Genomic DNA, 23725 nt, shown 5'->3' with positions numbered 1-23725 from the left:
TCTGATGAAGTATTCTGTACACTGTTTACCTTGATTCAATGTGGCCAGTAGATGCTGTGAGGTCAAATGCCACGTGCCATGAGTACTAAGGCAGTACTGTTGTGCCCTTACAGCCAAATAACAGTCTTCTCTTTCTTATGTTACATGTGGTCAACCCAGTGCTAGTCTTTGGAATTCAGTTTCGGTCTCTGTAAACTGTCGCCACATCCAAGAAACGACAGAATGATTCCCATTAAGCCATCAGACCACATCAGTTTGTGAATGCCCTGTTTCCATTCTTCCTATGGCCCTCCACCACAGAGAGTCTGTAGGTGTCTTCTCTGTGTCATACCACACTGACTATGACTGTGTACACAGCAGTGGATGTGGGACTATTCGGCGAATACTAGCCCGTTTGGTAGGTGGCATGACATCACCGCTGGCGTGGTTGTCCGTTGACCAGAATGCCATCTTCCGTGCAGAACACGATCAAATGGGCATCTGTTAACTGTTTGTATGACTGTAAAGTGAATTAGACACAGGGCAGGGAAATAACAGTTTGCTGCTTTAATTTTGGACACCAGCGTATTTCCTGAACCATTTATGATATCATAATTCTGTTGTCATACATTTTAATTTTGAAAAAGTGCTCAATAAATGATGTACATTCTCTTTGCATGGGTATATTAATTATGGAGGTATCAGTATAAACTTTACTTTTTCAAAAGGCAATATACTAATTTTTGCTGCCAGTATTTTAGTTCTAAAATATGCAAATTCAACAGTGTTTTACTTTCCAAAATCTGATTAGAAGTTTACAAGAAATTACAATATTTAGAACTAGTGATTTATCTTTTTTGAACATGAATCAATCATTGTAATAAGGAACTGTTGTGTCAGGTTGATAAAGTGCTACAGCTTGATGCAACTAAGAGAGTTTACTTACAAAACTGGAATAGTGGAGAAAAGTGTAACTTGAAATGGACACCCGGCTACATGTGACAGGACTGACACACAAACTAGAAAGTGAGGTATGTGGTATCTAAGAATGATTACCCAGTTAAGCATTGTAACAATTCTGCTCTTGTTTCTGCCAGGGTCTTGAAAGAAAGGTGCACTTAAAGAACTTAATGGATTTGGAAAACAGAGGATTGAGGTATAAAGACTATTAACATAACTTCAAATCATGAATTTAATGTCAAGATAAACACTTCCATTGCAATATTTCATCAGCAACAGCAACAAAAAGAAAGTTACAGGATAATGTGCTCTTAAACACACACTCAAAATTCTGTTTATGTCAACAAATGTTATAAATGCCCACTGTCTACTGCAATATATGCTGGCATTCACTGATGCAAGGATTTACTCCACATTCCACAATACAGTGCAAGGCAGAGGGTACCTTGTCCCACTGCATGTCATTCTCTTTCCTGTTTGCCTCACGGATGGAGTGAGGGAAAAATGACTATCTATATGCCTGCACACAAGCCCTGACTTCTCATATCTTGCTGTTGCAGTCCCTACGCAAAATGTACTTTGACAGCAATAGAATAATTCTGCAGTCAGCCATTACTACTGGTTCTCTAAATTTTCTCAATATTGTTTCTCAACAATAATGTTATCTTCCCTCCAGGGATTCCCATTTGAGTTCACAAAGCATCTGTGTAACACCTGCATGTTGATCAGACCTACTGGTAACAAATCTAGCTGTAAGCCTCTGAATTACTTTGACATCTTCCTTTAACCTGATCTAGGGGGGATCTCTAACACTCAAGCATTACTCAAAATGGGTCACAGTAGTGTTCCATATGCAGTCCCCTTTATAGATGATCTATACTTCCCCACAATTCTCCCAATAAACCGAAGTTGACCATTTGCCTTCCCTACTACTGAACTTAAGTGCTCATTCCATCCCACATAGCTTTGCAATGTTATAGCTAGATATTTAATCAATATGACGGTGTCAAGCTGCACACTATCCTGGACAGAGCGAAGAACAATGCCATGATGCACATGAGTGAGTAACTATCGTCCTTGCTTGCAATGAGATCACATTGTCAGAAATTGCTTCAGTGCACACATAGCGATATTGCTGTGACAATAATGCAGCAGAGTTAGATTGGAAGACAACCATTATGGATGCAGGCAGAAGAAAGCAGGCAGTGTTTGTTTATTTCATTTGTAAATACATTGAAAAACACAACAGAGGGTTTTGGACTCACGCAATGGTTAGTTCATGAAGCACTTGCAGTTCAACTACTGGAGTTCTCTGTTGCCTTGAATTGCAAGCACATGAGAATAGGTAAACCAAGATTCAGTGATTCTCAGTTACTCAACAGCAAGAAATTACATTCTGTAGTTCTATTGGTGCTGACAGATGCAAACTATCTGTTCAACTATGTGGCAGTTGGATTTTGTGGTAGACAATCTGATAGCACTACCTTCGAAAACACTAAGCTGTATGAAATGCTAGAGAGTGGCCAGGCAAGCCTAACAGGACAGTCTCCACAAGGAACTATAAAACCTACTGTGCCCTTTACTTTATTGGGGGATGGATAATTTTATCTGTCTAATTTTGTCACGTGCTGTACACCAGAACTTTTCATGCCTACCAGAAATATATCTTTACCTACTGTTCTAAGTCGTGCTTGGAGATAGGTGGAGTTTGCATTGGGAATTCTAATGAATAAATGGAGAATTTCACAGACATATCATATCAGTGTTAAGCTGTACTTTATTGGTAGCATTGTGAAACGTTGCTATGTCCTTCACAACTACTGCCATTCCAGAGATGGATTTTAGCATGAAATCACTTGAAGTATACAGGGGCTATGTGAACAGGACAATAAAATCCCATCAAACCAAGGAGCCCACACAGCTAGCCATGCGGTCTAATGTGCTGCTTTGTGAGTGGGAAGGTGTGCCAGTCCCCGGCACGAATCCGCCCGATGGATTAGTGTCGAGGTCTGGTGTGACAGCCAGCCTGTGAATGGTTTTTAAGGCAGTTTTCCATCTGCCTCAGTGAATGTGGGCTGGTTCCCCTTATTCTGCCTCAGTTACACTATGTCAGTAATTGCTGCGCATGTACACCATAATTACTCTACCACGCAAACATGTGGGTTACACTCGCCTGGTATGAGAGAAGGGGGCCAAACTGCACAATAACCCTGGGTTCAGTGTGGGGCTGTGGTGAGGTGGATGGACTGCTGTGGACTGTTGTGAGGTTGTGAACCACTGAGGGCTAGGGGGGGAATGAAGCCTCTCCGTCGTTTCTGGGTCTCCGGTTCAATGCACAATACACAAAAACCAAGGGGAAAGTTCACTTAACAACAGAAGAAATGTTTTCACCGATTATGTTACAGACAGTGATGAAAAAGAACCATGACAACACAAATGTACCTAAATATGGTTGGTAACAATCATAGTGAACACTGAAATAATGTAGTGCTGAACATGTACTGCTGAACATGAAAGACTGTTTAATTTACATCACCATTGAAATGTGCATAATTATGTATTTTGTGGCCTTAAATACAATAAATCATTGAGTACACTGAACCGGCTAACAGATTTTATTTTAAAATGTTCTTATTAACTGAAAATTTGTTCACTTAAATGAAAGGGCACTCATGAGGGAGCAGGGAATTTGCTGTTTAGTGCTATTTAAAGTTCTGAATGGCTACATTTGAGCAAAAAAGCCACTACTAGAACACAAAAGGAAAATAGTTTAACAGTGATACTTTGGTATATCATTATTCTCCTGATCCAATTTTGCAGCTAAACCCTCACGAAACTATACACACACCTGAAATGAAGTGGCTCTCTTATTGATTCAAACTACAGTACTTCTTGTGAGATGCATTCCATATTCCTGGGTATTTTTGCACTTCTTTAATGAACAATTCTACGTCAGTGCCAGCAGTATCCATGGCAGACTGATGACAGGTGTTGCTAGCATTACAATCAAGTGTGCACTGCCCTATTCACCAACAGTCACTGCTGTTTTGTGGTGATTGGCGAAGCTGCCGCAATGCTGCAGCATGTGCAGCTCCATTATTGCACATACTCTGCTAAATGTGCAAGGAATAATGCTGTGTGCTCATGATAATAAATCGCTCTTGTGCATCAAGCCTTAAACCTCTTGAGTCATCAAAATTTGTGCATAGATTCCATCTTAGACCATTCTCCGCAGAAAGATTCCAGTGGCATCAAATACAGTAAACATTCAGGTCAACTGATCATGTCTTCCTGTTCATCCAGTTAACAAAAATAAGTTGTGTGAGTGATTTCCTAGCCACAAGAGAGTAGTGAGCCATAAACCCATCATGTTAGTACCACACATATCTGCATACTTCAAATGGTACTTCCTTTAGGAGTGTTGAAAAAAACCATTAAGAAATTTTGCATATCTTTCACATATTAAGGCATATCCAAAATAAAATACCACTCACAAGGTCTACAATTATTGCCCACTGACCTTTTACACTTCATTGCCTCTGATGTTCAACCTGCATCACCCCGCATGGACTCCCAGTGTCCCAATAATGCATCTGGCAGAACATCAATTTTGTTTGCTCTGCTCATTGCAGGCTTGTTACTTAACCTTGCACAGTAATCCACTACCCTTATATAACAATTTTTTGCACATTTGCTGAACTGTCATTCTTGTTGGACACTGTCTGCTGGAATACACTTGTGCATACAGCTCGTCAGTGGTCATGGGAGTGCATGTTTGTGTGTCTGTTGATTGTATGTGTGAGTGTGTGTATTTTTGATAAAAAAAGAGCAAGAACCTCAAAAGCTATTGTGAATGCTGTTTCCCATTACAGGTTTCTGTGCTCCATGCCCTGGTCTGCAATAGGTGAGTGTTGCCATTCCCTTATTTTATGTACAACTCACTTGCTCTCTTCACATTCCTTCTGCATTCTCTGTAAAGTAGTAGCATGCCTATTTTCTCTTGGTCTGTGAAAGGCATTTATTTTTTCAAACTAATGAACACTTGGTACACATGAATGACATAGACAGAATGAAAGCTAGATTTCCCTTGTGCCCATTTTAAACCAGTATTGCAGCAGTGCAACACTGTTTCCTCCTTATCTGTTGTGACATATTTCCTTATAAGGGTATGAAATCATAAACTTCTGTGTAAGACAGCAATTGGTTTCAGTTCAAAATAAATAAATCCTGTGTTCTAAATATTGTAATTTCTCTGAAACTTGTAGCTGGATTTTGAAGAGTGACATGCCATTGAATTAATCTCTTTCCAAACTTTGCTATTAGCTTTTCAAACTCTGCAATTAGCTGCAGAAATTACTACAGGTCAATTTGAAAAAACAAAACAGAATTGATACTGACCTCTCTGTAATTAATAAAGCTGTGAAAATAGGCTATATATTGTGGAAAATGACATAGTAAAGAAACCTGCAAAGTGATTTTTGTATGCTTTGAGTCAGAGATCACCTATATGTTGTTTGCTGTATGGAGCAGTTAATTACTCTTTGGTTGTTTCTAACTTATAGCTGTAATATTTTTCAGAGAGAATAAAATGTTACTTTAGAGCAGTAGTGTGATTGCTTAACTCACAATATTAAGCATCATGCACAAGAGTTACAAATTGGTGACCCCACAATAATAACAACAATAATAATAATAATAATAATAATAATAAAGCAAGCCAGTATGAGCAGAACAAACTGTACAAAGTAGTACAAAGTCATTGTATTGTAGTGTCTGCTACAAAGTTTGTGTCAACTGGTGTGGTTATTGTGTTCAGTGATGTAGCGTTGTGTGTGTGCATGGTCTGTGTTAACAAAAGAGTCACAGCTGTCAAACAGCTTCTGTTCCACCTGTCGCGGGTGCTGTGTTTCATAATATGTTTCATATTCTTTGTACGGCTGGTTCCTTGACATTTGGATTTTTATATAATTTTGTTCATTCCATGTTTTTATGTTTTCTCCAGTCTCTCAGGGAGACAGTGTCAATGACCGTTTCTCTGTTTCCCCTTTTCCTGAGTTATATACACAATCAGAACTTTCATCTGTGATTTAAACATTTGGATTCTTACCCAGTTTAGGGAGTAGCCACACCTGTTCAGCCGACTTCTTCTGTGAAACCTCCAAACTCAGTTTGTTCATGGCAAGCAAACATTAGTTAGCTCAAATCATGCTAATCCCAACAAGTGGTGACCCTGATGTGATCTGAACTGAAGAAAAAGGTTGAGCAACTACCATGGAACTTAAATATAATGTAAGATATGGATGAGGTAACAGTGTCTACACTAGCAGTCCGTTTACCTCCGTTCTGGTCGAACAACCCGATCTTAGGGTTTGCTCAAGTTGAAGCCAATTTTAGTCACATAGGCATTATGGTTGACTCTACAAAATTCACCCTCATCATGAGCCAACTTGAACACTGCTATGCTGCAGAGGTACAAGACATGATCATTTAACAGACACTGTATCAGACTTGAGCATCTTGCCAACAACTACAGTCCACCGCTGCAGACCACCGCTGCATTCTATTTATTATTATACAGGACTTAACTGTCACTGACGTTATGGAACCAACAATAGGAGCTGATCTTCTGTCACATTACCATCTTTTACCGGATGCAACCAATGCAGTGTTACTGGACTGATTGCAGTGGGTTTTCATTGTGATCCATAGTTGTATAATGCCAAGCTAATACAGTCGTGTGACAAGGAGTACGCTGCATCGTTCAAGTAATATCAAACCTTGACCAGGTCACCAGGTGCCCTTACAAACATGGCACGTGACATGGTACAGCATATAGAAATCACAGATAGCCCACTGGTGTCTTTTACACCCAGAAGACTGGCACCTGATCATTTGGCCATCTCTAAAGCAGAATTCAATGCAATGATTAGGCAAGGCATAAACCAGCCATCAAGTAGTCCATGGTTGTCTGATTGTGCATTGTTCTGAAGAAAGGAAGAGCCTTTAGCCTGTGCAGTGACTACCACACACTCAACGCAAGAACTGTGCCTGATTGATACCCTGTGCCTTTGTTGTGCAACTATAATTATATGTTGCAGGGCGCAAGAATGTTCAGAGTTTTGGACTGCGCCAAGCCATATATGCAGATACCTGTGGCTGGAGAGGACATTCCTAAGTCAGCAATAATCACTCCATTTGGACTCTTTGAGAACAAATTTATGATGTTTTGGCTACATAACACAGCACCACTGAACACAATAACCATGCCGGTTGGCACAAACTTCATAGCAGACGCTATAGTATCGAGACACAAATCGAAGGCAAGTGGAAATACAACTGATGTAGATGCAAGAGGAGTTACAGAAGCAAATGGAAGAGCTACTAGTGAAAATAAATATGCAGAATAATAAAGAGTAAGTTCCACAATTAATGGGAGAAAACAGGTATCCAATGAGTACTAGGTTTGATGACACAGTAACAGTCAAGCCATGGATGAAGGTATAAGTTCCATAGTTCTTATCAGAAAAAGTGGAGTGATGGTCTGCCATGCTAGATCTGCAGTTTGTGCAGGATGACATGACTAATGAGAGCATGAAATTTGCAGTGACAGCCAACAGTCTTGATGGTAGAAAAGCAAGTATAGCATCAGATGTTATACTGAGACTGCCACCAGACCAACAGTATTACCATCTGAGAAAAACACTGATCAGCCAGCTGTGCAAGCGAGTGTAACAACGACTACAGTTAATCACACATCGTTAACAGATGAGGAACAGAAAACCTTTGGAAACCTGGCACAACTTACATGGCGCTGTCAGATGTAATGTTGTGGTAGGTACCAGTAGCAGTAAGATTGGCTGTGGTCACATATTAAGAAACAGACATAACTTCATTGACTGCAATAGCTGAAAGAGCATACCTAGCACAGAACTGAGTTACCACACCGAGTATGATGAAAGTGACTAAGGAAAGCGACAACCAAGAGACCACACCAATATGAAATCATCGTGAACAGATGGGGAACAGAAAACCTTTGGAAATGTGGCACAACTTACATGGTACGGATGGCACAGCTACCAGTAGCAGTAAGAGTGGCTGTGGTCACATATTAAGAAACAGATATAACTTCATTGACTGCAATAGCTGAAAGAGCATACCTAGCACAAGACTGAGTTACCACATCGAGTATGATGAAAGCGACTAAGGAAGACGACAACACTGATATGAAAATAACATTACACAGACTTCACTAAGCAAATAGACAGTCTGAAAAAGCAGGTAGATTTACTGCAAAAGGAGATAACAGTGTTGATGTGAAATAAGAGGAGTATGACCAAATGAGACACTAACAACAGAGATAAACCATTTCAGTGAAAGCAACAAAAGCAAGTTCGTTGGTACCAATGACATTTCGGTGAATGATACCAATGTTTTGGTGAACAAACCACAAGATATACATCCACATTTTATCCACCCAACTAGAGTCAGTGGCCAGCAATAGGCACAGCAGCTCACAGAAGACAACAGAAACACAACAAAAGAACCAAGGACATTGCAGCCACCCTGTGAGTAAGTAATCAATACAACTTCCTAAAGCGGTCATGTAGTTGTATGGGAGGCATCATTGGAGATACAGCAAGAGGACCACAGTAGTGAGAGTTGATTTAAAAGTGAAACACATAACACGGTCACCTCATTAAGACTGTATAAGTCCAACCGATATTGCAATAGCCAAAACGTTAGCAACTGACTTTTTTGATCCGGCATGAAAAAGGATAACATGTAGAGGGCCTGCAGAAATTATTGCAAATTAAATGCACACACAATTCTTGATCAGTATCCAGTGTGGAATATTAAACATTTTGCCAATGAGCTAGTGGGGGCAAAATATTCAATCACAGATTGCAAAAAAAGGTTATAAACAAATACCCATAGTAGAAGAATATGTGACAAAGACCACAGTAACAACTCCATTTTAATTATTTGAATACTTACTAATGCCACACAGATATGGCAGGATATTATAGGTGAGTCCTAGGGGGTTATACTGCTGTTTCATGTATTACAATGACATTTTGGTATTCTCTGGTAGGCCGCTGGTACCCGAGGAACATCTCAAGAAGATATTTGAATGGATTATCGAGTATGGCATAGTTGTCAACAAGGCAAGTTGTAATCTGCGACAGAAACACTTAACACTTCTCAACCGTGCAGTGTCAGTGGCTGGCATTCATCCTATAATAGACAAGTTTGATGTCATAAAGCACATAACTCAACCAACTAATTATCATCAGTTAATAAGATTTCTAGGTGTTGTAAAGTTCTACTGTTCAACAATACTAGAAGCAGCCAAGATGCAAGCAGCATTGACAGCAGCACTGGCAGGAAAATATACCTCAGGACGATGACTGCTGCCATGGATGATAGAGGTGCGATTGTCTTTCGACCAGTTTAAAACCAGCTTAGAAAAAACAGTTCTTTTAGCCCACCAATTTCATGAGGCACTACTAGCAATGGTGGTAGAAAAAAGCCAACAGGCAACTGGAGCCACACTCCATCAGTTGGTGCAAAAAAAAAAGGGGGGGGGGGGCAGCCAATACGGTTTTTCCTCTGCAAGCTCGCAGAAGCACAGGTCAGATGGAGCACATACGACCACAAGTTGCTAGCAATTTATGAAGTGATAAGAAATTTTTGACCATATGTGGAAGCAAAACCATTCACCGTATATATGAATCATAAACCAATAACTTTCATTTTTGGTAAAAACAAAGACAGCTCCTTGAGACAATACCAACAGCTGGAGTTCATCAGACAATTCACAACAGATTTGAGGCACATTAGAGGAGCTGAGAAAGCAGTGGCCTTCTTTTGCATGCATTGGAGCTATCACACGTAAGGTTGATTATGAGTAACTCATCAAAGCACAGGCCACTAAGGGACAATTGCAGGACCATTTAAAAAACAGCTCTAACAGACTGCAAAGATTAGATGAGATTAGATTAATTATTCATTCCATAGACCCATAAAAGAGGGAGTCCTCCTGGGTGTGGAACATGTCAGATAAACAAATTACAAAAATGTAATTAGAAAAACTTGAGTTTAATTAAGTTTCATTAATTTTAATGATCCTCAGTCAATAAACAGTTAAATTAGGTACATGAATTAAATTTAAACTTCTAATATTTACAGGTTTTATTCTTACATCTGCTTTCATTAAATCCATCATTCAGACATTTGCTAGTTTCTTGGCTATTACAACCAAGTATTGCCAAAAATTAAAGTAAATTATTCATTTCACTAATTAAACACATATGGCCAGGAGGCAGGGGGGTGAAGGTTCAACTTTGATGTGATATGTCTCAAGATTGACCCAAACCTTTCATACCCTGAGGGGTTGCACAAAAAGTTATTTGATAGTGTGCATAGCTTGGTGCACCCTGGAATGAACACAAGCATGAAAGTCATGACTGAGGGATTCACAAGATCCAGCATTAAGGACTTCCGTAGGTGGGTGATGGAGTACATATCATGCCAGCAATGCAAGGTGGGCAGACATGTGCATAAACAGGTCAGACAGTTTCCAGAGACAACAGACCAATTCTCACACATACATTAAGATACTGAAGGAACACTGCCCACCTCTGATGGGTATCACTACTTGCTGATTGCCATAGATAAGCATATTCAATGAGCAAAGTAGTACTGACTGCAGATATATCAGCAGAAATGATGACAAGGACGTTTTTATTGACATGGATAATGCAGTTTGGTTGCCTGCCACACAGTCTGACTCAGCCATGTTCCATGAGCTATCCAATCTGTTTGGATTTTGGCACCATCACACCACAAGCTACCATCCATTAGGTAATAGGATGGTGGAGTGGTGGCACAGAACATTAAAGACCACACTCATCTGCCATGAAAACAGAAGGACCTCTGTGCTGCTGCTAGTTTTGTCAGGCCTCTGAACTGCATGCAGAGCAGACGTTGGAGGTTCTATAGCAGAGATGGTATATGGAGAGACTTCACACCTGCCATCAGAGTTCTTTTCAGCATGCTGAGGAACAGAAAATGTAAATTTACCATATTTGCCTCAACAGGTGCAGAATCATGTTGCAAAGTTTGCTCAACTCCAGCATCACATTATGGAGATAACAACATTTTCATCCACAATGATTTGTAAACATGCTTGCACATTATGCCATGGACAAACGCAGTACACCTCCCTTTGCAACCAACATACATCAGGCTGTATGAAGTATTACAACAAGATGAGCATACTTTTTGCATACAGTGTAACAGCAAGCAGCAGATGGTGTCAACAGAACATGTGAAAGCAGTTTATATTCTCACATCAGATGATGCGGCAGTTCAAGAGGATCAGACAGAACTGGCACCCTGTACAGGGCACAGAAGGAGAGAAGCAAGCAGAGGAAACATAACTGCTGACCCTCCAGACAAGCCAACAGGCAACAACAGAGACTCCAATAATTCATAGCAGGGAAATGGGAGGTGTGCATTTCAAATACCTGCACATTCCAGGAGCCCCACTCTACTGCTAAAGGGCTGTGTGGGAATCAGCACAGAGAAAAAAAAACCTGTAAAGTGATTTTTGTACACTTTGGGTCAGAGACCACCGTTAATGTTGTTTGCTCGTTGGGATAATTAATTACTATTTGTTTGTTGCTAACTTACAGTTGTAAAGTTTTTGAGAGAGATTAAAATGTTACTGCAGAATAGTAGCATGATAGCTTTATTCATTATGTTAAGCATCAAGCAAGAGGGCTACAGTATCACTTAGTAAGGACTTTTTCACAATTAATTTGGGTAAATCAGAGTTATGATATCTTAAACAATACAGAAAATACCTGAAGTGGAAAGCTTAGATGAATCACCCTGTATTATACGCCATAATTTTAAAGATAGATGTTTAAAAAAATGGTGTAGGTAAATTGCTAAACATATTGTAAAAATGATACAGTGTGTGAAAGACGAACTCTGAAAGTATTTTTAATATTTAATTTAATTTAGAAATTGGGCAGACGGAAGAGCAAAACACCTTTCATATAAGAATAGACTCTAATAATTATATTACCTAAATATCATATTAAGTTATTGTTGAGCCAAATTGTATCCCTGTGTAACAACTTGTTTACATCTTTGTATTTTTGACTAGAGTGGTCCAATGAAGGCCATAAAATAAATAATCTAATCTAATAAGCTTAGAAGTCAATTGGAAAACTGCTGACAGGGACACCACTGACCACAGTTGCTGAAAATGGTGGTGAACCAGATAGAGAAAGCATCTGATGTGCCAGAATTTGCCCACTGCCAACTGGTAGTGAGGGTGCAAAAAGCTTTTGTAATGAGCGTGCAAAGAGTCTTCCATGGCATGTTTCACACGACACTGCCAGTTTACAACAGTGTAGTGATATGACGCAAGAAATCTGAGATGTTATGAATACCCACAAGGTCTACTTATTGAGTTAGAGCAGAACTGAATAGTCCTCAGTCAACAATGAAGAAAATTCTTCATGAACAATTGAGAATGTAGTCACACAAATTGTAGCTCCTGAAAGCCATAGGCCATGACAACAAATTGCACCACCTGCAGTTCTGCATGAACATGCAGGACCATCTTGAAAACGATAACTTTACAAGCAAGTTAATCTCCAGTGATTAAACCACTTTTCATCTTTCAGGAAATGTCAATCAATACAACACATGCATATTGAGGGCAGGGAATTCACATGCAGCTGTCAAACACATCTGGAATTCCAAGAAAGTTAACCTGTTCTATGCTGTGAGCAATGAGACAATCTACGGACCCTTTCTCTTCATTTACAGAAATGTCAATGGTATCTCTACATGCTGCAAATGTGACTCACGCCACAACTTGAATTGTTAGCTGGGATTTCATTTTTCAACAAGATGACACTCCTCCATATTTCCACAATTGTGTGCAAGATTACCTGAATGTTATATTGCCATTTTTTTATGTTGTTCTTGGCCATTTATCTGTACTGATTTCATGAACTGTTTTACGGGCTTTATGTATTTGTTATTTACTGTACCTCATTTATCTACATCATTGCTTCTTATTTAAAGCTGAATATCTGATTTTATAATTGTAAGAAATGAAACAGTTTTCATGGCTTGTTCAGTATCAGGAAGGAAATCAAGACACGTTTTTATGTAGGAAACTCCCTCAGAAACCCAATGAATATATAAATTCATCACATAGATAAGAACATTAAATCATTCAATGAAGTTTAAGACACAGCTTCGGATATGAAACAGTAATATATCAGCAGTAGATTAATAAATGTATAAAAGAGATATAAGATGCAACAACTGTAGAACATGACACATTTTGTAAGTTTAGTTATTGTAATACTGTTATTTCTGACATTTATAAAAATTTGATGGTTCCATGTAAGAAAATGCAAATAAAAATAAATAAATTCTCGGGATTCATATGTTATCTGTTGTGCATTTATGATAGGCAACTTTATTTTAATTTTTGGAACAATGGGTCATTATTTGGTCAGGGGAAAGGAAATAAGAATTTGGAAAAATTAGCAGAAAGCATTTTAAAGAAAGAAATAAGTCATTCAGATAATATCAGACATAATTCAGGAATTGTGAAGCATACTATTGAAATGGAATCAGAAAATCCTGGACTATGGAAGACAGCCGAGCAGAGGAGAAGAAAACTACAATATTACTTTCAGGATAGTTATGTGATTGAAAAGTTTATTGGAATAACTCAGTATTGGACAGTCACATAAAATTAACAATGAGGAAGAGGGGCTGTTACAAATGTCTTAGATTATTAATATGTTGAAAACTATGAAAAATACTAAAGAATTAGAATGAGTAAAACTTATGATGACTGAAAATTTTCTGTATATGTTGTTCTTATCTCCAGCTTTTAGACATTGCATGAAAGACATAACAGTTCCAAAGAGGGTGTGATTGCAAGTTTGGATGGCTTATTCCACATCTGCAACCACAATATGCAAAACACTTTGAAGCGTATGGCAGAGGGTACTTCCAACTGAATCATGTATTAGAGTTTCTTACGCTTCCATTTATGTGTGGACCATTGGAAGAATGACTGTTTATATGCCGCTGTGCATGCAACAGTTTGTCTAATCTCTTCTTTGTGATCGCGGTGGGAATGTTACATATGTGACTGCAGTATAATCCTCAACAGCAGTTCTTGAAACTTTGTAATTAGCTTCTGTGGGGTGGCTGCTGTTTGTTTTCAAGCATCTGCCAGCTGAGGATTTTTCAGCATTTTTGTGATGCTCTCTTGTGGGTCAAAAAAACCTGTGACCTATTTAGGACAGGTCTCACAAATGTATGCAATATTCTCGGATTTTTTTTAAAAAAAGAGCATATTTGGGCTATCAGTTGTACAATTGTGTTCATCCTCTACCAGTTTAAACTATTCCAGTCATGTTCACAGGAGAAAATCAGTATACTTTTTCCCGTGAAGATAATTGTAATAACCAAAACTGGTAAAGAATAAACACACAATTGTACATTTGATGGCACAAATATGCTTCCCCCCCCCCCCCCCCCCCAAAAAAAATATCTGACAGCTGTAGACAATCACTTATGAAAAGTTCTATTCTGGGATGAGTCACATAAGTTTCATTTCTCAGAATGTGTACCATCTCTCATATAGAAGTGGTCAGTATTGCTGAACATATATGACTCCTGTAATTCCAGCTGTTATCAGTCACAAGCCTAGCTGACCTGATTATGTAAGCCATAACTTTCTTTTACCTGTGGTGGTACTGACCATTAAATTTTGTTTCCTATCCCTGAGAAACATTCTGCCCAGAACATATCAGCATTCTTTAGCCAAATTCTTTATTGATGAAGTAGTAATTGTTTTAATCAGTGTGTATTTGAGAGACAAGGCAACTGTGTGTAGCAATAAAAATATTGTAACATCCTTATCTCTTGTTCAAAGTTCACACTTGGGCACCCCTCCTCTATGATACCTTGAAAGCATTATTCTGCTCCACTTGTTTCCCATTCCAATCGACAGCTGTAATTGGCTCTGCAATTTCAAAATTGAGTGCATCCGAGCTATTGACGTCTGGATCCCGAGCTTGTAATGTGTAAAATATAGTACCAGGAACTGCATCTTCTGAGATCTGAAATGACACAGTAATTGAAAAATTAATGCATAAATTGGAATGCAGGAGTCAAACATTAGTACTATGAGCTACATTAAGAATGTGGGGAAACCATGCTTAAAAGAGAATGGATTAAAACTGGCAACAACATGGAATTGTTAAAAGTCAAATCTCAAGATTTTTTTTACATATAATTTCCTTAGTCAAGAGCTACAAGATTAAAAGAAAAGAGGGAAATACAGCATAGATACAAAGATATCACAGGTACAAAAGGCAGGGCTATATCACCTTGGGTCCAAGTTAGCCTGGAATGATTATGAGAAGAGACTATTACACATCTAGGAGATAAAACTGTAAAAAAACCTGAGGTCCTGCCTTAATTTTTAAATTATTGTTTTTAGAATTGCTAGAGAAAAATCAGAAACAATGAAACCCATCACAGGGTACATTATAATCAGAAATGAACATAAACTTCTAGTAGATTTCCTGTAAAATTCTCTACATTATCCTCTTTCTTAAACCAATCTGTTTTTCATCTTTATATGTCATGGTTAAGGAATAGGAAATTCTGCATTTTCTTCTTGGAGATGAGTATGATTCATATCCAATTAAACAGTATTATGGCACATATGAAACTGCTTACACAAAACTTACCTCTGCCCTTTGTGTTGAAGGTTCAAAAAATGGATCTCTATCATTGCTATTTATGATACTGATGGTCAGAGTTGTGGTTCCTGTAAGTGCAGGTGTACCTAAAATATATGAAACAAAAATCAGTCATAGCTTCACACAAAAGAAAATCTGCAGCAGAGAAATGGAAAAAACTTCTATAAGATAGGTACTAATGCTGTATGACTTGTTTACGTACTTTTTCCTTAATAATTCTGAAAATTAAACAATTCTGTATTTATTGGAAGAATTGTTCAGTTATCTATGCCTAGAAGTCGAAATCCGTCATTCTCTAGATCTTGTTCTGGTGTTATGTAAGTGTCGAATTCTACGTCTATAAAGTCTGAATATTCATATCTTCAGTATCATACTAAGCCAGTATCAAGGCATACTGAAAGTCATAATAAACATTTTATTCCAGAATCAAGTGTACTGTAGATGAATTTACTCTAAGGCCTCAGTTCAAAAAATTCTGAAAAGTTCATAATTTCAAGCCAGTGGTGAGCTGGAGTGAAATGTTGTTGGCATCCCTGCACACAACTGTGTTTAATGTGTAACTGCTGGAAGTTTCATTGTTGTATGTCCATTAGTTATTATTCAGTACTGTATTGAGGAGACTGTTGTGTCGCACAGTTTGTGAATTTCGAGATGGCAGAGTTAGTGGAGCAATGTGTTGGCATTAAACTTTACATAAAACTCAAGAAAACCTTTACGGAGACACACCAAATGATGCAAGATGCCTATGGAGATGAGTGTTTATCCATACTTGGTGTTACAAATGATTCACACAGTTAAAAATGGCCAGAAGTAAGTTAAAGATGACCCTCGTTCAGAACACTCTTCGATGTCTACCTAGATGCTCATGTCAGAAATGTCAATGAAATTTTGCATGCCAATGAAAGACTGACTGCCTGAGAGAACGCATAAAAATGTAACATTTCAGTTTGATCATGTCATGAAATCCTGACACAACGTCTTGGAATGTATTGTGTTTCCACAAAGTTCCTTCCACAGCTCCTGAGTCCAGGAACAGAAAGACCTTTGCCTTGCAATCTGTGATGAGCTTTAGGATCGCACAAAACAGAATGATGTGTTTCTTAAGAGAATCATAACTGGTAATGAGATGTGGTTCTACAGTTATGATGTTGAGACCAAGGTTCAATCTTCACAATTCATCAGGAAGGGATTTCAAAGATAAAAGAAAAAAAGCTCATCAGGTCAGGTCAAATGTCAAAGACATGATGATAGTTTTCTTTGACTTTGAAGGATTCGTTCATCATGAATTTGTGCCACAGGGACAAACTATCAATGGTTCTATATTAACGTGTTGCAATGCCTGTTTGAAAATGTGAGAAGAAAACGGCTTGAAATGTGGTGAAACAATTCATGGCTCTTGCCTCACGATAATGCACCCGCACATTCATCCCTGTGCTGCCCCATCCTCCATACTCTGAAGACCTGACTCCTGTGGACTTTTTTTATTTCCAAAGTTGAAAATCCTGTTGAAAGGATGAAGATTTGCAACAATGGACGAGATAAAAGAAAATTTGCAGACTGCACTTCACATGGTCCAGGAAGAGGCATACCAAAACTGCTACTAAAGTGGAAACAGCATTGGGAGCAGTGTATCAATTAAGGAGGAGAGTATTTTGGAGACCATGTCCAATAAGTAAAAGATAAACATTCAATTCAATAGTGAGCAAACAAAAAATAATTGAAGCAGCATGTTTGAAAGATTAAAAGCAAATATGTCTAATACAACAACTATATCTGGAAAACTTCTACATGCCTGGGATGCTAAGTTGGGTGTTAGAAATAGGAAAATCATCCTGTTTATTGCCCAGTGTGAAGCGCATCCTCAAAATACATTATATCTATGTAATACAAACAGTGCTTTTCGCCCCTAACTGTTACAGTCACCTTCACACAATCAACCAAGGTATTACAAAAGGCCAGAAACAAAATACAAGAAGGTTCCTGTACAGAAGACACTGGTCTGTCTTCATATTACAATGAGAAAGGTAACAATTTTGGATGCTATGCATTTTGTAGGAAGTGCTGGGATTTGGTGCGTTGTTGTTGTTGTCTTCAGTCCTGAGACTGGTTTGATGCAGCTCTCCATGCTACTCTATCCTGTGAAAGCTTCTTCATCTCCCAGTACTTACTGCAACCTACATCCTTCTGAATCTGCTTCGTGTATTCATCTCTTGGTCTCCCTCTACGATTTTTACCCTCCACGCTGCCCTCCAACGCTAAATTTGTGATACCTTGATGCCTCAGAACATTTCCTACCAACCGGTCCCTTCTTCTTGTCAAGTTGTGCCACAAACTCCTCTTCTCCCCAATTTTATTCAATACCTCCTCATTAGTTATGTGATCTACCCATCTAATCTTCAGCATTCTTCTGTAGCACCACATTTCGAAAGCTTCTATTCTCTTCTTGTCTAAACTATTCATCGTCCATGTTTCATTGCCATACATGGCTACACTCCATACAAATACTTTCAGAAACGACTTCCTGACACTTAAATCAATACTCGATGTTAACAAATTTCTCTTCTTCAGAAACGCTTTCCTTGCCATTGCCAGTCTACATTTTATATCCTCTCTACTTCGACCATCATCAGTTATTTTGCTCCCCAAATAGCAAAACTCCTTTACTACTTTAAGTGTCTCATTTCCTAATCTAATTCCCGCAGCATCACCCGACTTAATTCAACTACATTCCATTATCCTCGTTTTGCTTTTGTTGATGCTCATCTTATATCCTCCTTTCAAGACACTGTCCATTCCGTTCAACTGCTCTTCCAAGTCCTTTGCTGTCTCTGACAGAGTTACAATGTCATCGGCGAACCTCAAAGTTTTTATTTCTTCTCCATTGATTTTAATACCTACTCCGAATTTTTCTTTTGTTTCCTTTATTGCTTGCTCAATATACAGATTGAATAACATCGGGGATAGGCTACAACCCTGTCTCACTCCCTTCCCAACCACTGCTTCCCCTTCATGTCTCTCAACTCTTATAACTGCCATCTGGTTTCTGTACAAATTGTAAATAGCCTTTCGCTCCCTGTATTTATGAAAACGTGGTAATGTACCCCGAACTCAAATAAAACCAAAGGACATAACAGCAAGCTTAATAAAAAATATAAAAGAATAAAAATCACCGCCTAAAAAAATTAAAGCTAATAATATTCTTATAAAAACAATTCTAGTATACTCAGCTAAAAAAATTAAAGTAAATCCGCCTGCACCACCTTTAGAATTTGAAAGAGAGTATTCCAGTCGACATTGTCAAAAGCTTTCTCTAAGTCTACAAATGCTAGAAATATAGGTTTGCCTTTCCTTAATCTATTTTCTAAGATAAGCCGTAGGGTCAGTATTGCCTCACGTGTTTCAACATTTCTGCGGAATCCAAACTGATCTCCACCGAGGTCGGCTTCTACCAGTTTTTCCATTCGTCTGTAAAGAATTCACGTTAGTATTTTGCAGCTGTGACTTATTAAACTGATAGTTCGGTAATTTTCACATCTGTCAACACCTGCTTTCTTTGGGATTGGAATTATTATATTCTTCTTGAAGTCTGAGGGTATTTCACCTGTCTCATACATCTTGCTCACCAAATGGTAGAGTTTTGTCAGTAGTTCCAATGGAATGTTGTCTACTCCCGGGGCCTTGTTTCGACGCAGGTCTTTCAGTGCTCTATCAAACTCTTCACGCAGTATCGTATCTCCCATTTCATCTTCATCTACATCCTCTTCCATTTCCATAATATTGTTCTCAAGTACATCACCCTTGTATAGACCCTCTATATACTCCTTCCACCTTTCTGCTTTCCCTTTTTTGCTTAGAACTGGGTTTCCATCTGAGCTCTTGATATTCATACAAGTGGCTCTCTTTTCTCCAAAGGTCTCTTTAATTTTCCTGTAGGCAGTATCTATCTTACCCCTAGTGAGATAAGCCTCTACATCCTTACATTTGTCCTCTAGCCATGCCTGCTTAGCCATTTTGCACTTCCTGTCGATATCATTTTTGAGACGTTTGTATTCCTTTTTGCCTGCTTCATTTACTGCATTTTTATATTTTCTCCTTTCATCAATTAAATTCAATATTTCTTCTGTTACCCAAGGGTTTCTACCAGCCCTCGTCTTTTTACCTTTTTGATCCTCCGCTGCCTTCACTATTTCATCCCTCAAAGCTACCCATTCCTCTTCTACTGTATGTCTTTCCCCCATTCTTGTCAATCGTTCCCTAATGCTCTCCCTTAAACTCTCTACAACCTCTGGTTACGTCAGTTTATCCAGGTCCCATACCCAGTTTCTTCAGTTTTAAATCTACAGTTCATAACCAATAGATTGTGGTCAGAGTCCACATCTGGCCCTGGAAATGTATTATAATTTAAAACCTGGTTCCTAAATCTCTGTCTTACCATTATATAATCTATCTGATACCTTTTAGTATCTCCAGGGTTCTTCCATGTATACAACCTTCTTTCATTGGTGCATGAAACCAAAATCTCAAACTGCTTCTAGAAGGCTGACTTTCATCAGATACTTACAGAAGACATCACATGAGAAAACAAAGGAAATGCAGCTGAACAATGGCAGCAAATAATGTGGCAAGAAGAAAACATTGACTACCTTAGGTTCAATGCACATGTCAAATGTGATGCAGGTGTTGCCATCTGTCAGTCCATGGCTGTTGGTGAAGTATTACAGGAACATATAGCAGAGGAACAAAAAGAAAGATGAGAATGAATCAGAACCTTTGCTCATTCCTACAATATCACAAGCCGTTGAAGCAATGAACACAGTTACACATTATGTGTTGAGTTTTGAAGTCATGAAAGAAGTGATGAAATTAGTAACTAAGAACAACTCTACATTCAAATTAGGATAAAAGAAACAGTCATCTATTGATATATTTTTCAAACATCTGTGAAGACGGGACTATGTACCGTACCTTATTATACACGGTGTACAGAAAGTCCGGGAACACTTTCAATTATTTATTACACAAGAACTAATCATTGTACAGATGTAATCAAATCTGCTAAATTACATGGTAGAGCCAGTACATACACCAGATCTTTAATGTGCAACATATTCATACAGCAACACACAGAAAGCATATAACTCTAAATGTGTGCTTCTACAAGATTCAAAATCTGTTGCTGTGTTTCTTCAAGTGACAAGTAAAAACTGATAATTTTTCAGACACATGTACACATTCTTATTATGACATAAAGAAATAAATTTTGCATGTTATTCTTAATCTGCTATAATACTTTTATGAACTATTAATCTTTGAATTTATAAATTCATGGGAGAAATAAAAGTGAAAGGTTATAATTTCTCATTATACTCAATAACCAAAATTAAAACTTCTAAAACAACCACAAGTAAACTATTGTTCTTTATTACAAATTCACCAGTCTTAATGTGCTGACAATGTGCCTAGAAAAAATCATATTCTGTGCTTAATAAACATGAATAAGAAATTTATGTTTTTATCATTTCAGTAAATAGTTTAAAGAATAGTATGATAAAAACAATAAGAACCCTGCACTTCAGTTAATCACTATGCTTACCTCCATCTATTGCTATTATTTCAATGTTGTATAGGCTTCTTCTATCATAATCTAACTTCTTTGTTACTTTCATCAGCCCACTGTCCTCTTCAATTTCAAAATCATCAAATGCTCCTTTCTGCACACGATACTTTATCTGTGCATTAACACCTGAGTCTGCATCACTTGCATGTGTGGTCTCAATGCTTGTTCCTGTGTGAAAATATATTGCAACAGAGTTAAGAAATAAACTCCTTAAAACATATTCCCACATTTTGAGAATTTAGATTGGAGAAACATTAATCAAGAAACTTATTTACATCTTTACTTTTATATTTCTATTCTGAAACTGCTTTATGGTATGTAGGGTTAACAATAAAGCGGTATCATTAGATAGCCCTAGCCCAATTTTTATTCAGTCTACAAATGGCAGGAAAAATGACTGTCAGTATATCTCTGTATGGGTCGGTAGATCTCTCTAATTTTATCATGATGATCATTCCACAGTAATCACCTATCAGAAAAGGGGGTTTGAAAGCTTGAAAGCACTCCATTTTGTGATGCACAGCATTTCATTTTAGTGTCTATCAATTACAGTTTTGAATATAATGAGTGACACTCACTCTGACATTTGTGAGGAAGATCTGGACAGCTCACACGGAATAAGAACCATTAAAGTGCTGATACTGCACTGTAAAGCATCTGTACATCATACCTATTGTCCTTTACATCACATATGATTGACGTAAAGAATAAGTTATGAAGAACTGAAAGATTTTTTAAGACACACAAGCTGTAACATGTAATAATAAACAAAAATGAATTCTAGGAACTAAGATGCAGTACCACTACTGTAATGGCACTGACCACTATGAGACTGTGGAAGTTTTCAGAACTACGAACATTGGTACTAAATAAAGTGCATATGTGTGGTGTTTGTGATAGGGAGCAATTGAAATGGTTAGGAGGCAATATTTGTTTGCAGGTTCAGAAGGTATCAAAGGTAGGAAAAAGTTATGAAGTGGTTCCCTGTTCATTATCATTTAGTGTCATGTAAGCTATGGAAGACGGTTCACTTAATAAAAATTCCTTGCAGATTTGCATTGTGGGCTAGATTCATAAAATGTTGATCCCTAGTGAGCAGTAGACTTCCACGAGTACTTGGAAAAATGGGTATGATAAATCAAAGAACTACATGAAGATATTATAGATGCTATAGGATATTATACATATAAAAGTTCACTTTGAATAAATATTTGTGTAGAATGTTGTTGTGCAAGGCAATCCTACTAATAAATTTGCCAATAACCCCTGATTCCTTAAAGAACTGTACTCACATGTATAAAACAGCTTCAGGCATCTGATTACAAATGAGTTACTGCATTATATATTTGACTTTAAGCATCTAAGCGAGAAAAAGTTAAGAAAATGTTTGAAATTATGCTTTAACTTTGTTGGAAGTTACTAAATGCTCTCATTATGAAACAATAGATGAATAATATAGTGTTGGTAATTTGCATTTCATTTTAAGTAAAAGCTAGTTTTTTATGCATAGTGTTTATGACCTCATATCTCCTGAACAATGCATCATAACAATGATATAACTTTTCAGATATATTTAGCAATATGTACAGTGTGTTGGAAATAGAGTTAGTAGTGAAGAAGTAGAAATTAAAACATCATGCCTGATATTGAAGTTTTACGGCATGCCAATTTAAGTAAAAGCTAATGTTTTCACACATCTAAATGTTTATGAGGTCATATCTACTGAACTATGTGTTGTACAATGATATTATTTTGCAGTTACATACAGTAATATACGTGGATATTGTCTGCAAACTGTGTTGCAAATAGTGTCAGTAACAAAAAAGTATTAGTCAGTAACAAAAAAGTATTAAGGGGAGTTGGAATGCCGGAAAATGGAAAAAATTCACATTTTCAGTTTTTAACCTTATAACTTAATTTGAAATTTTCTGCTTAAAATGGTGCAAAATTTGTTAAGAAATTCCAATTGGAAGTATTTTTATTTAATTTTTCAAAATTACATGTGCGCCCAGCAAAGTTACCCATCTTGTGATTTGTACACATTTAAATCTTCGCATTTCCGAAAACATTACATATAGAAGGCTGTGGATTTCACTCTTCAGTTGTAGAATCTTTGATCCTTCCATAGGTACCATTGTTTTTACGACTAGCTGTGTTTATTGTTCAGTTTTTGATCTGTGAGTGTTTGTTTTGAGCCTCGAGTTTAGTTTGTCGCTCATTTGGAGTTTGTTATCTGTCTTGTTTTGACTTTCAGTGGTGAGTGCGTAGTTTCTACGATGCCTAGGAGTGCATCATTATTTAAAAAGCGAAAGTTTCGCGGTAATAGATTTACAAATAACGTTTGTTC

At 37.7% G+C, this 23725-nt stretch overlaps 1 protein-coding gene across 1 annotated transcript in view; it reads right to left on the bottom strand.

Moving 5' to 3' along the window:
* The window catches only part of LOC126249607 (cadherin-87A), a 782263-nt gene that overhangs the window by 137928 nt on the left and 620610 nt on the right, over positions 1-23725 (bottom strand). The window contains exons 18-20 of the mRNA XM_049951276.1: positions 21355-21546; positions 15750-15847; positions 14958-15113 (exon numbers count right to left, since the gene is read on the bottom strand). Of these exons, the coding sequence (XP_049807233.1) occupies positions 14958-15113; positions 15750-15847; positions 21355-21546 (446 nt within the window). The remainder of the gene's footprint in view (positions 1-14957; positions 15114-15749; positions 15848-21354; positions 21547-23725) is intronic.

The sequence above is a fragment of the Schistocerca nitens genome, chromosome 1, assembly GCF_023898315.1.
Source record: "Schistocerca nitens isolate TAMUIC-IGC-003100 chromosome 1, iqSchNite1.1, whole genome shotgun sequence".
Classification (NCBI taxonomy): domain Eukaryota; kingdom Metazoa; phylum Arthropoda; class Insecta; order Orthoptera; family Acrididae; genus Schistocerca; species Schistocerca nitens.
Note: the sequence above shows the minus strand (reverse complement) of the source record. Positions and strands in the feature narration are given on the sequence as shown.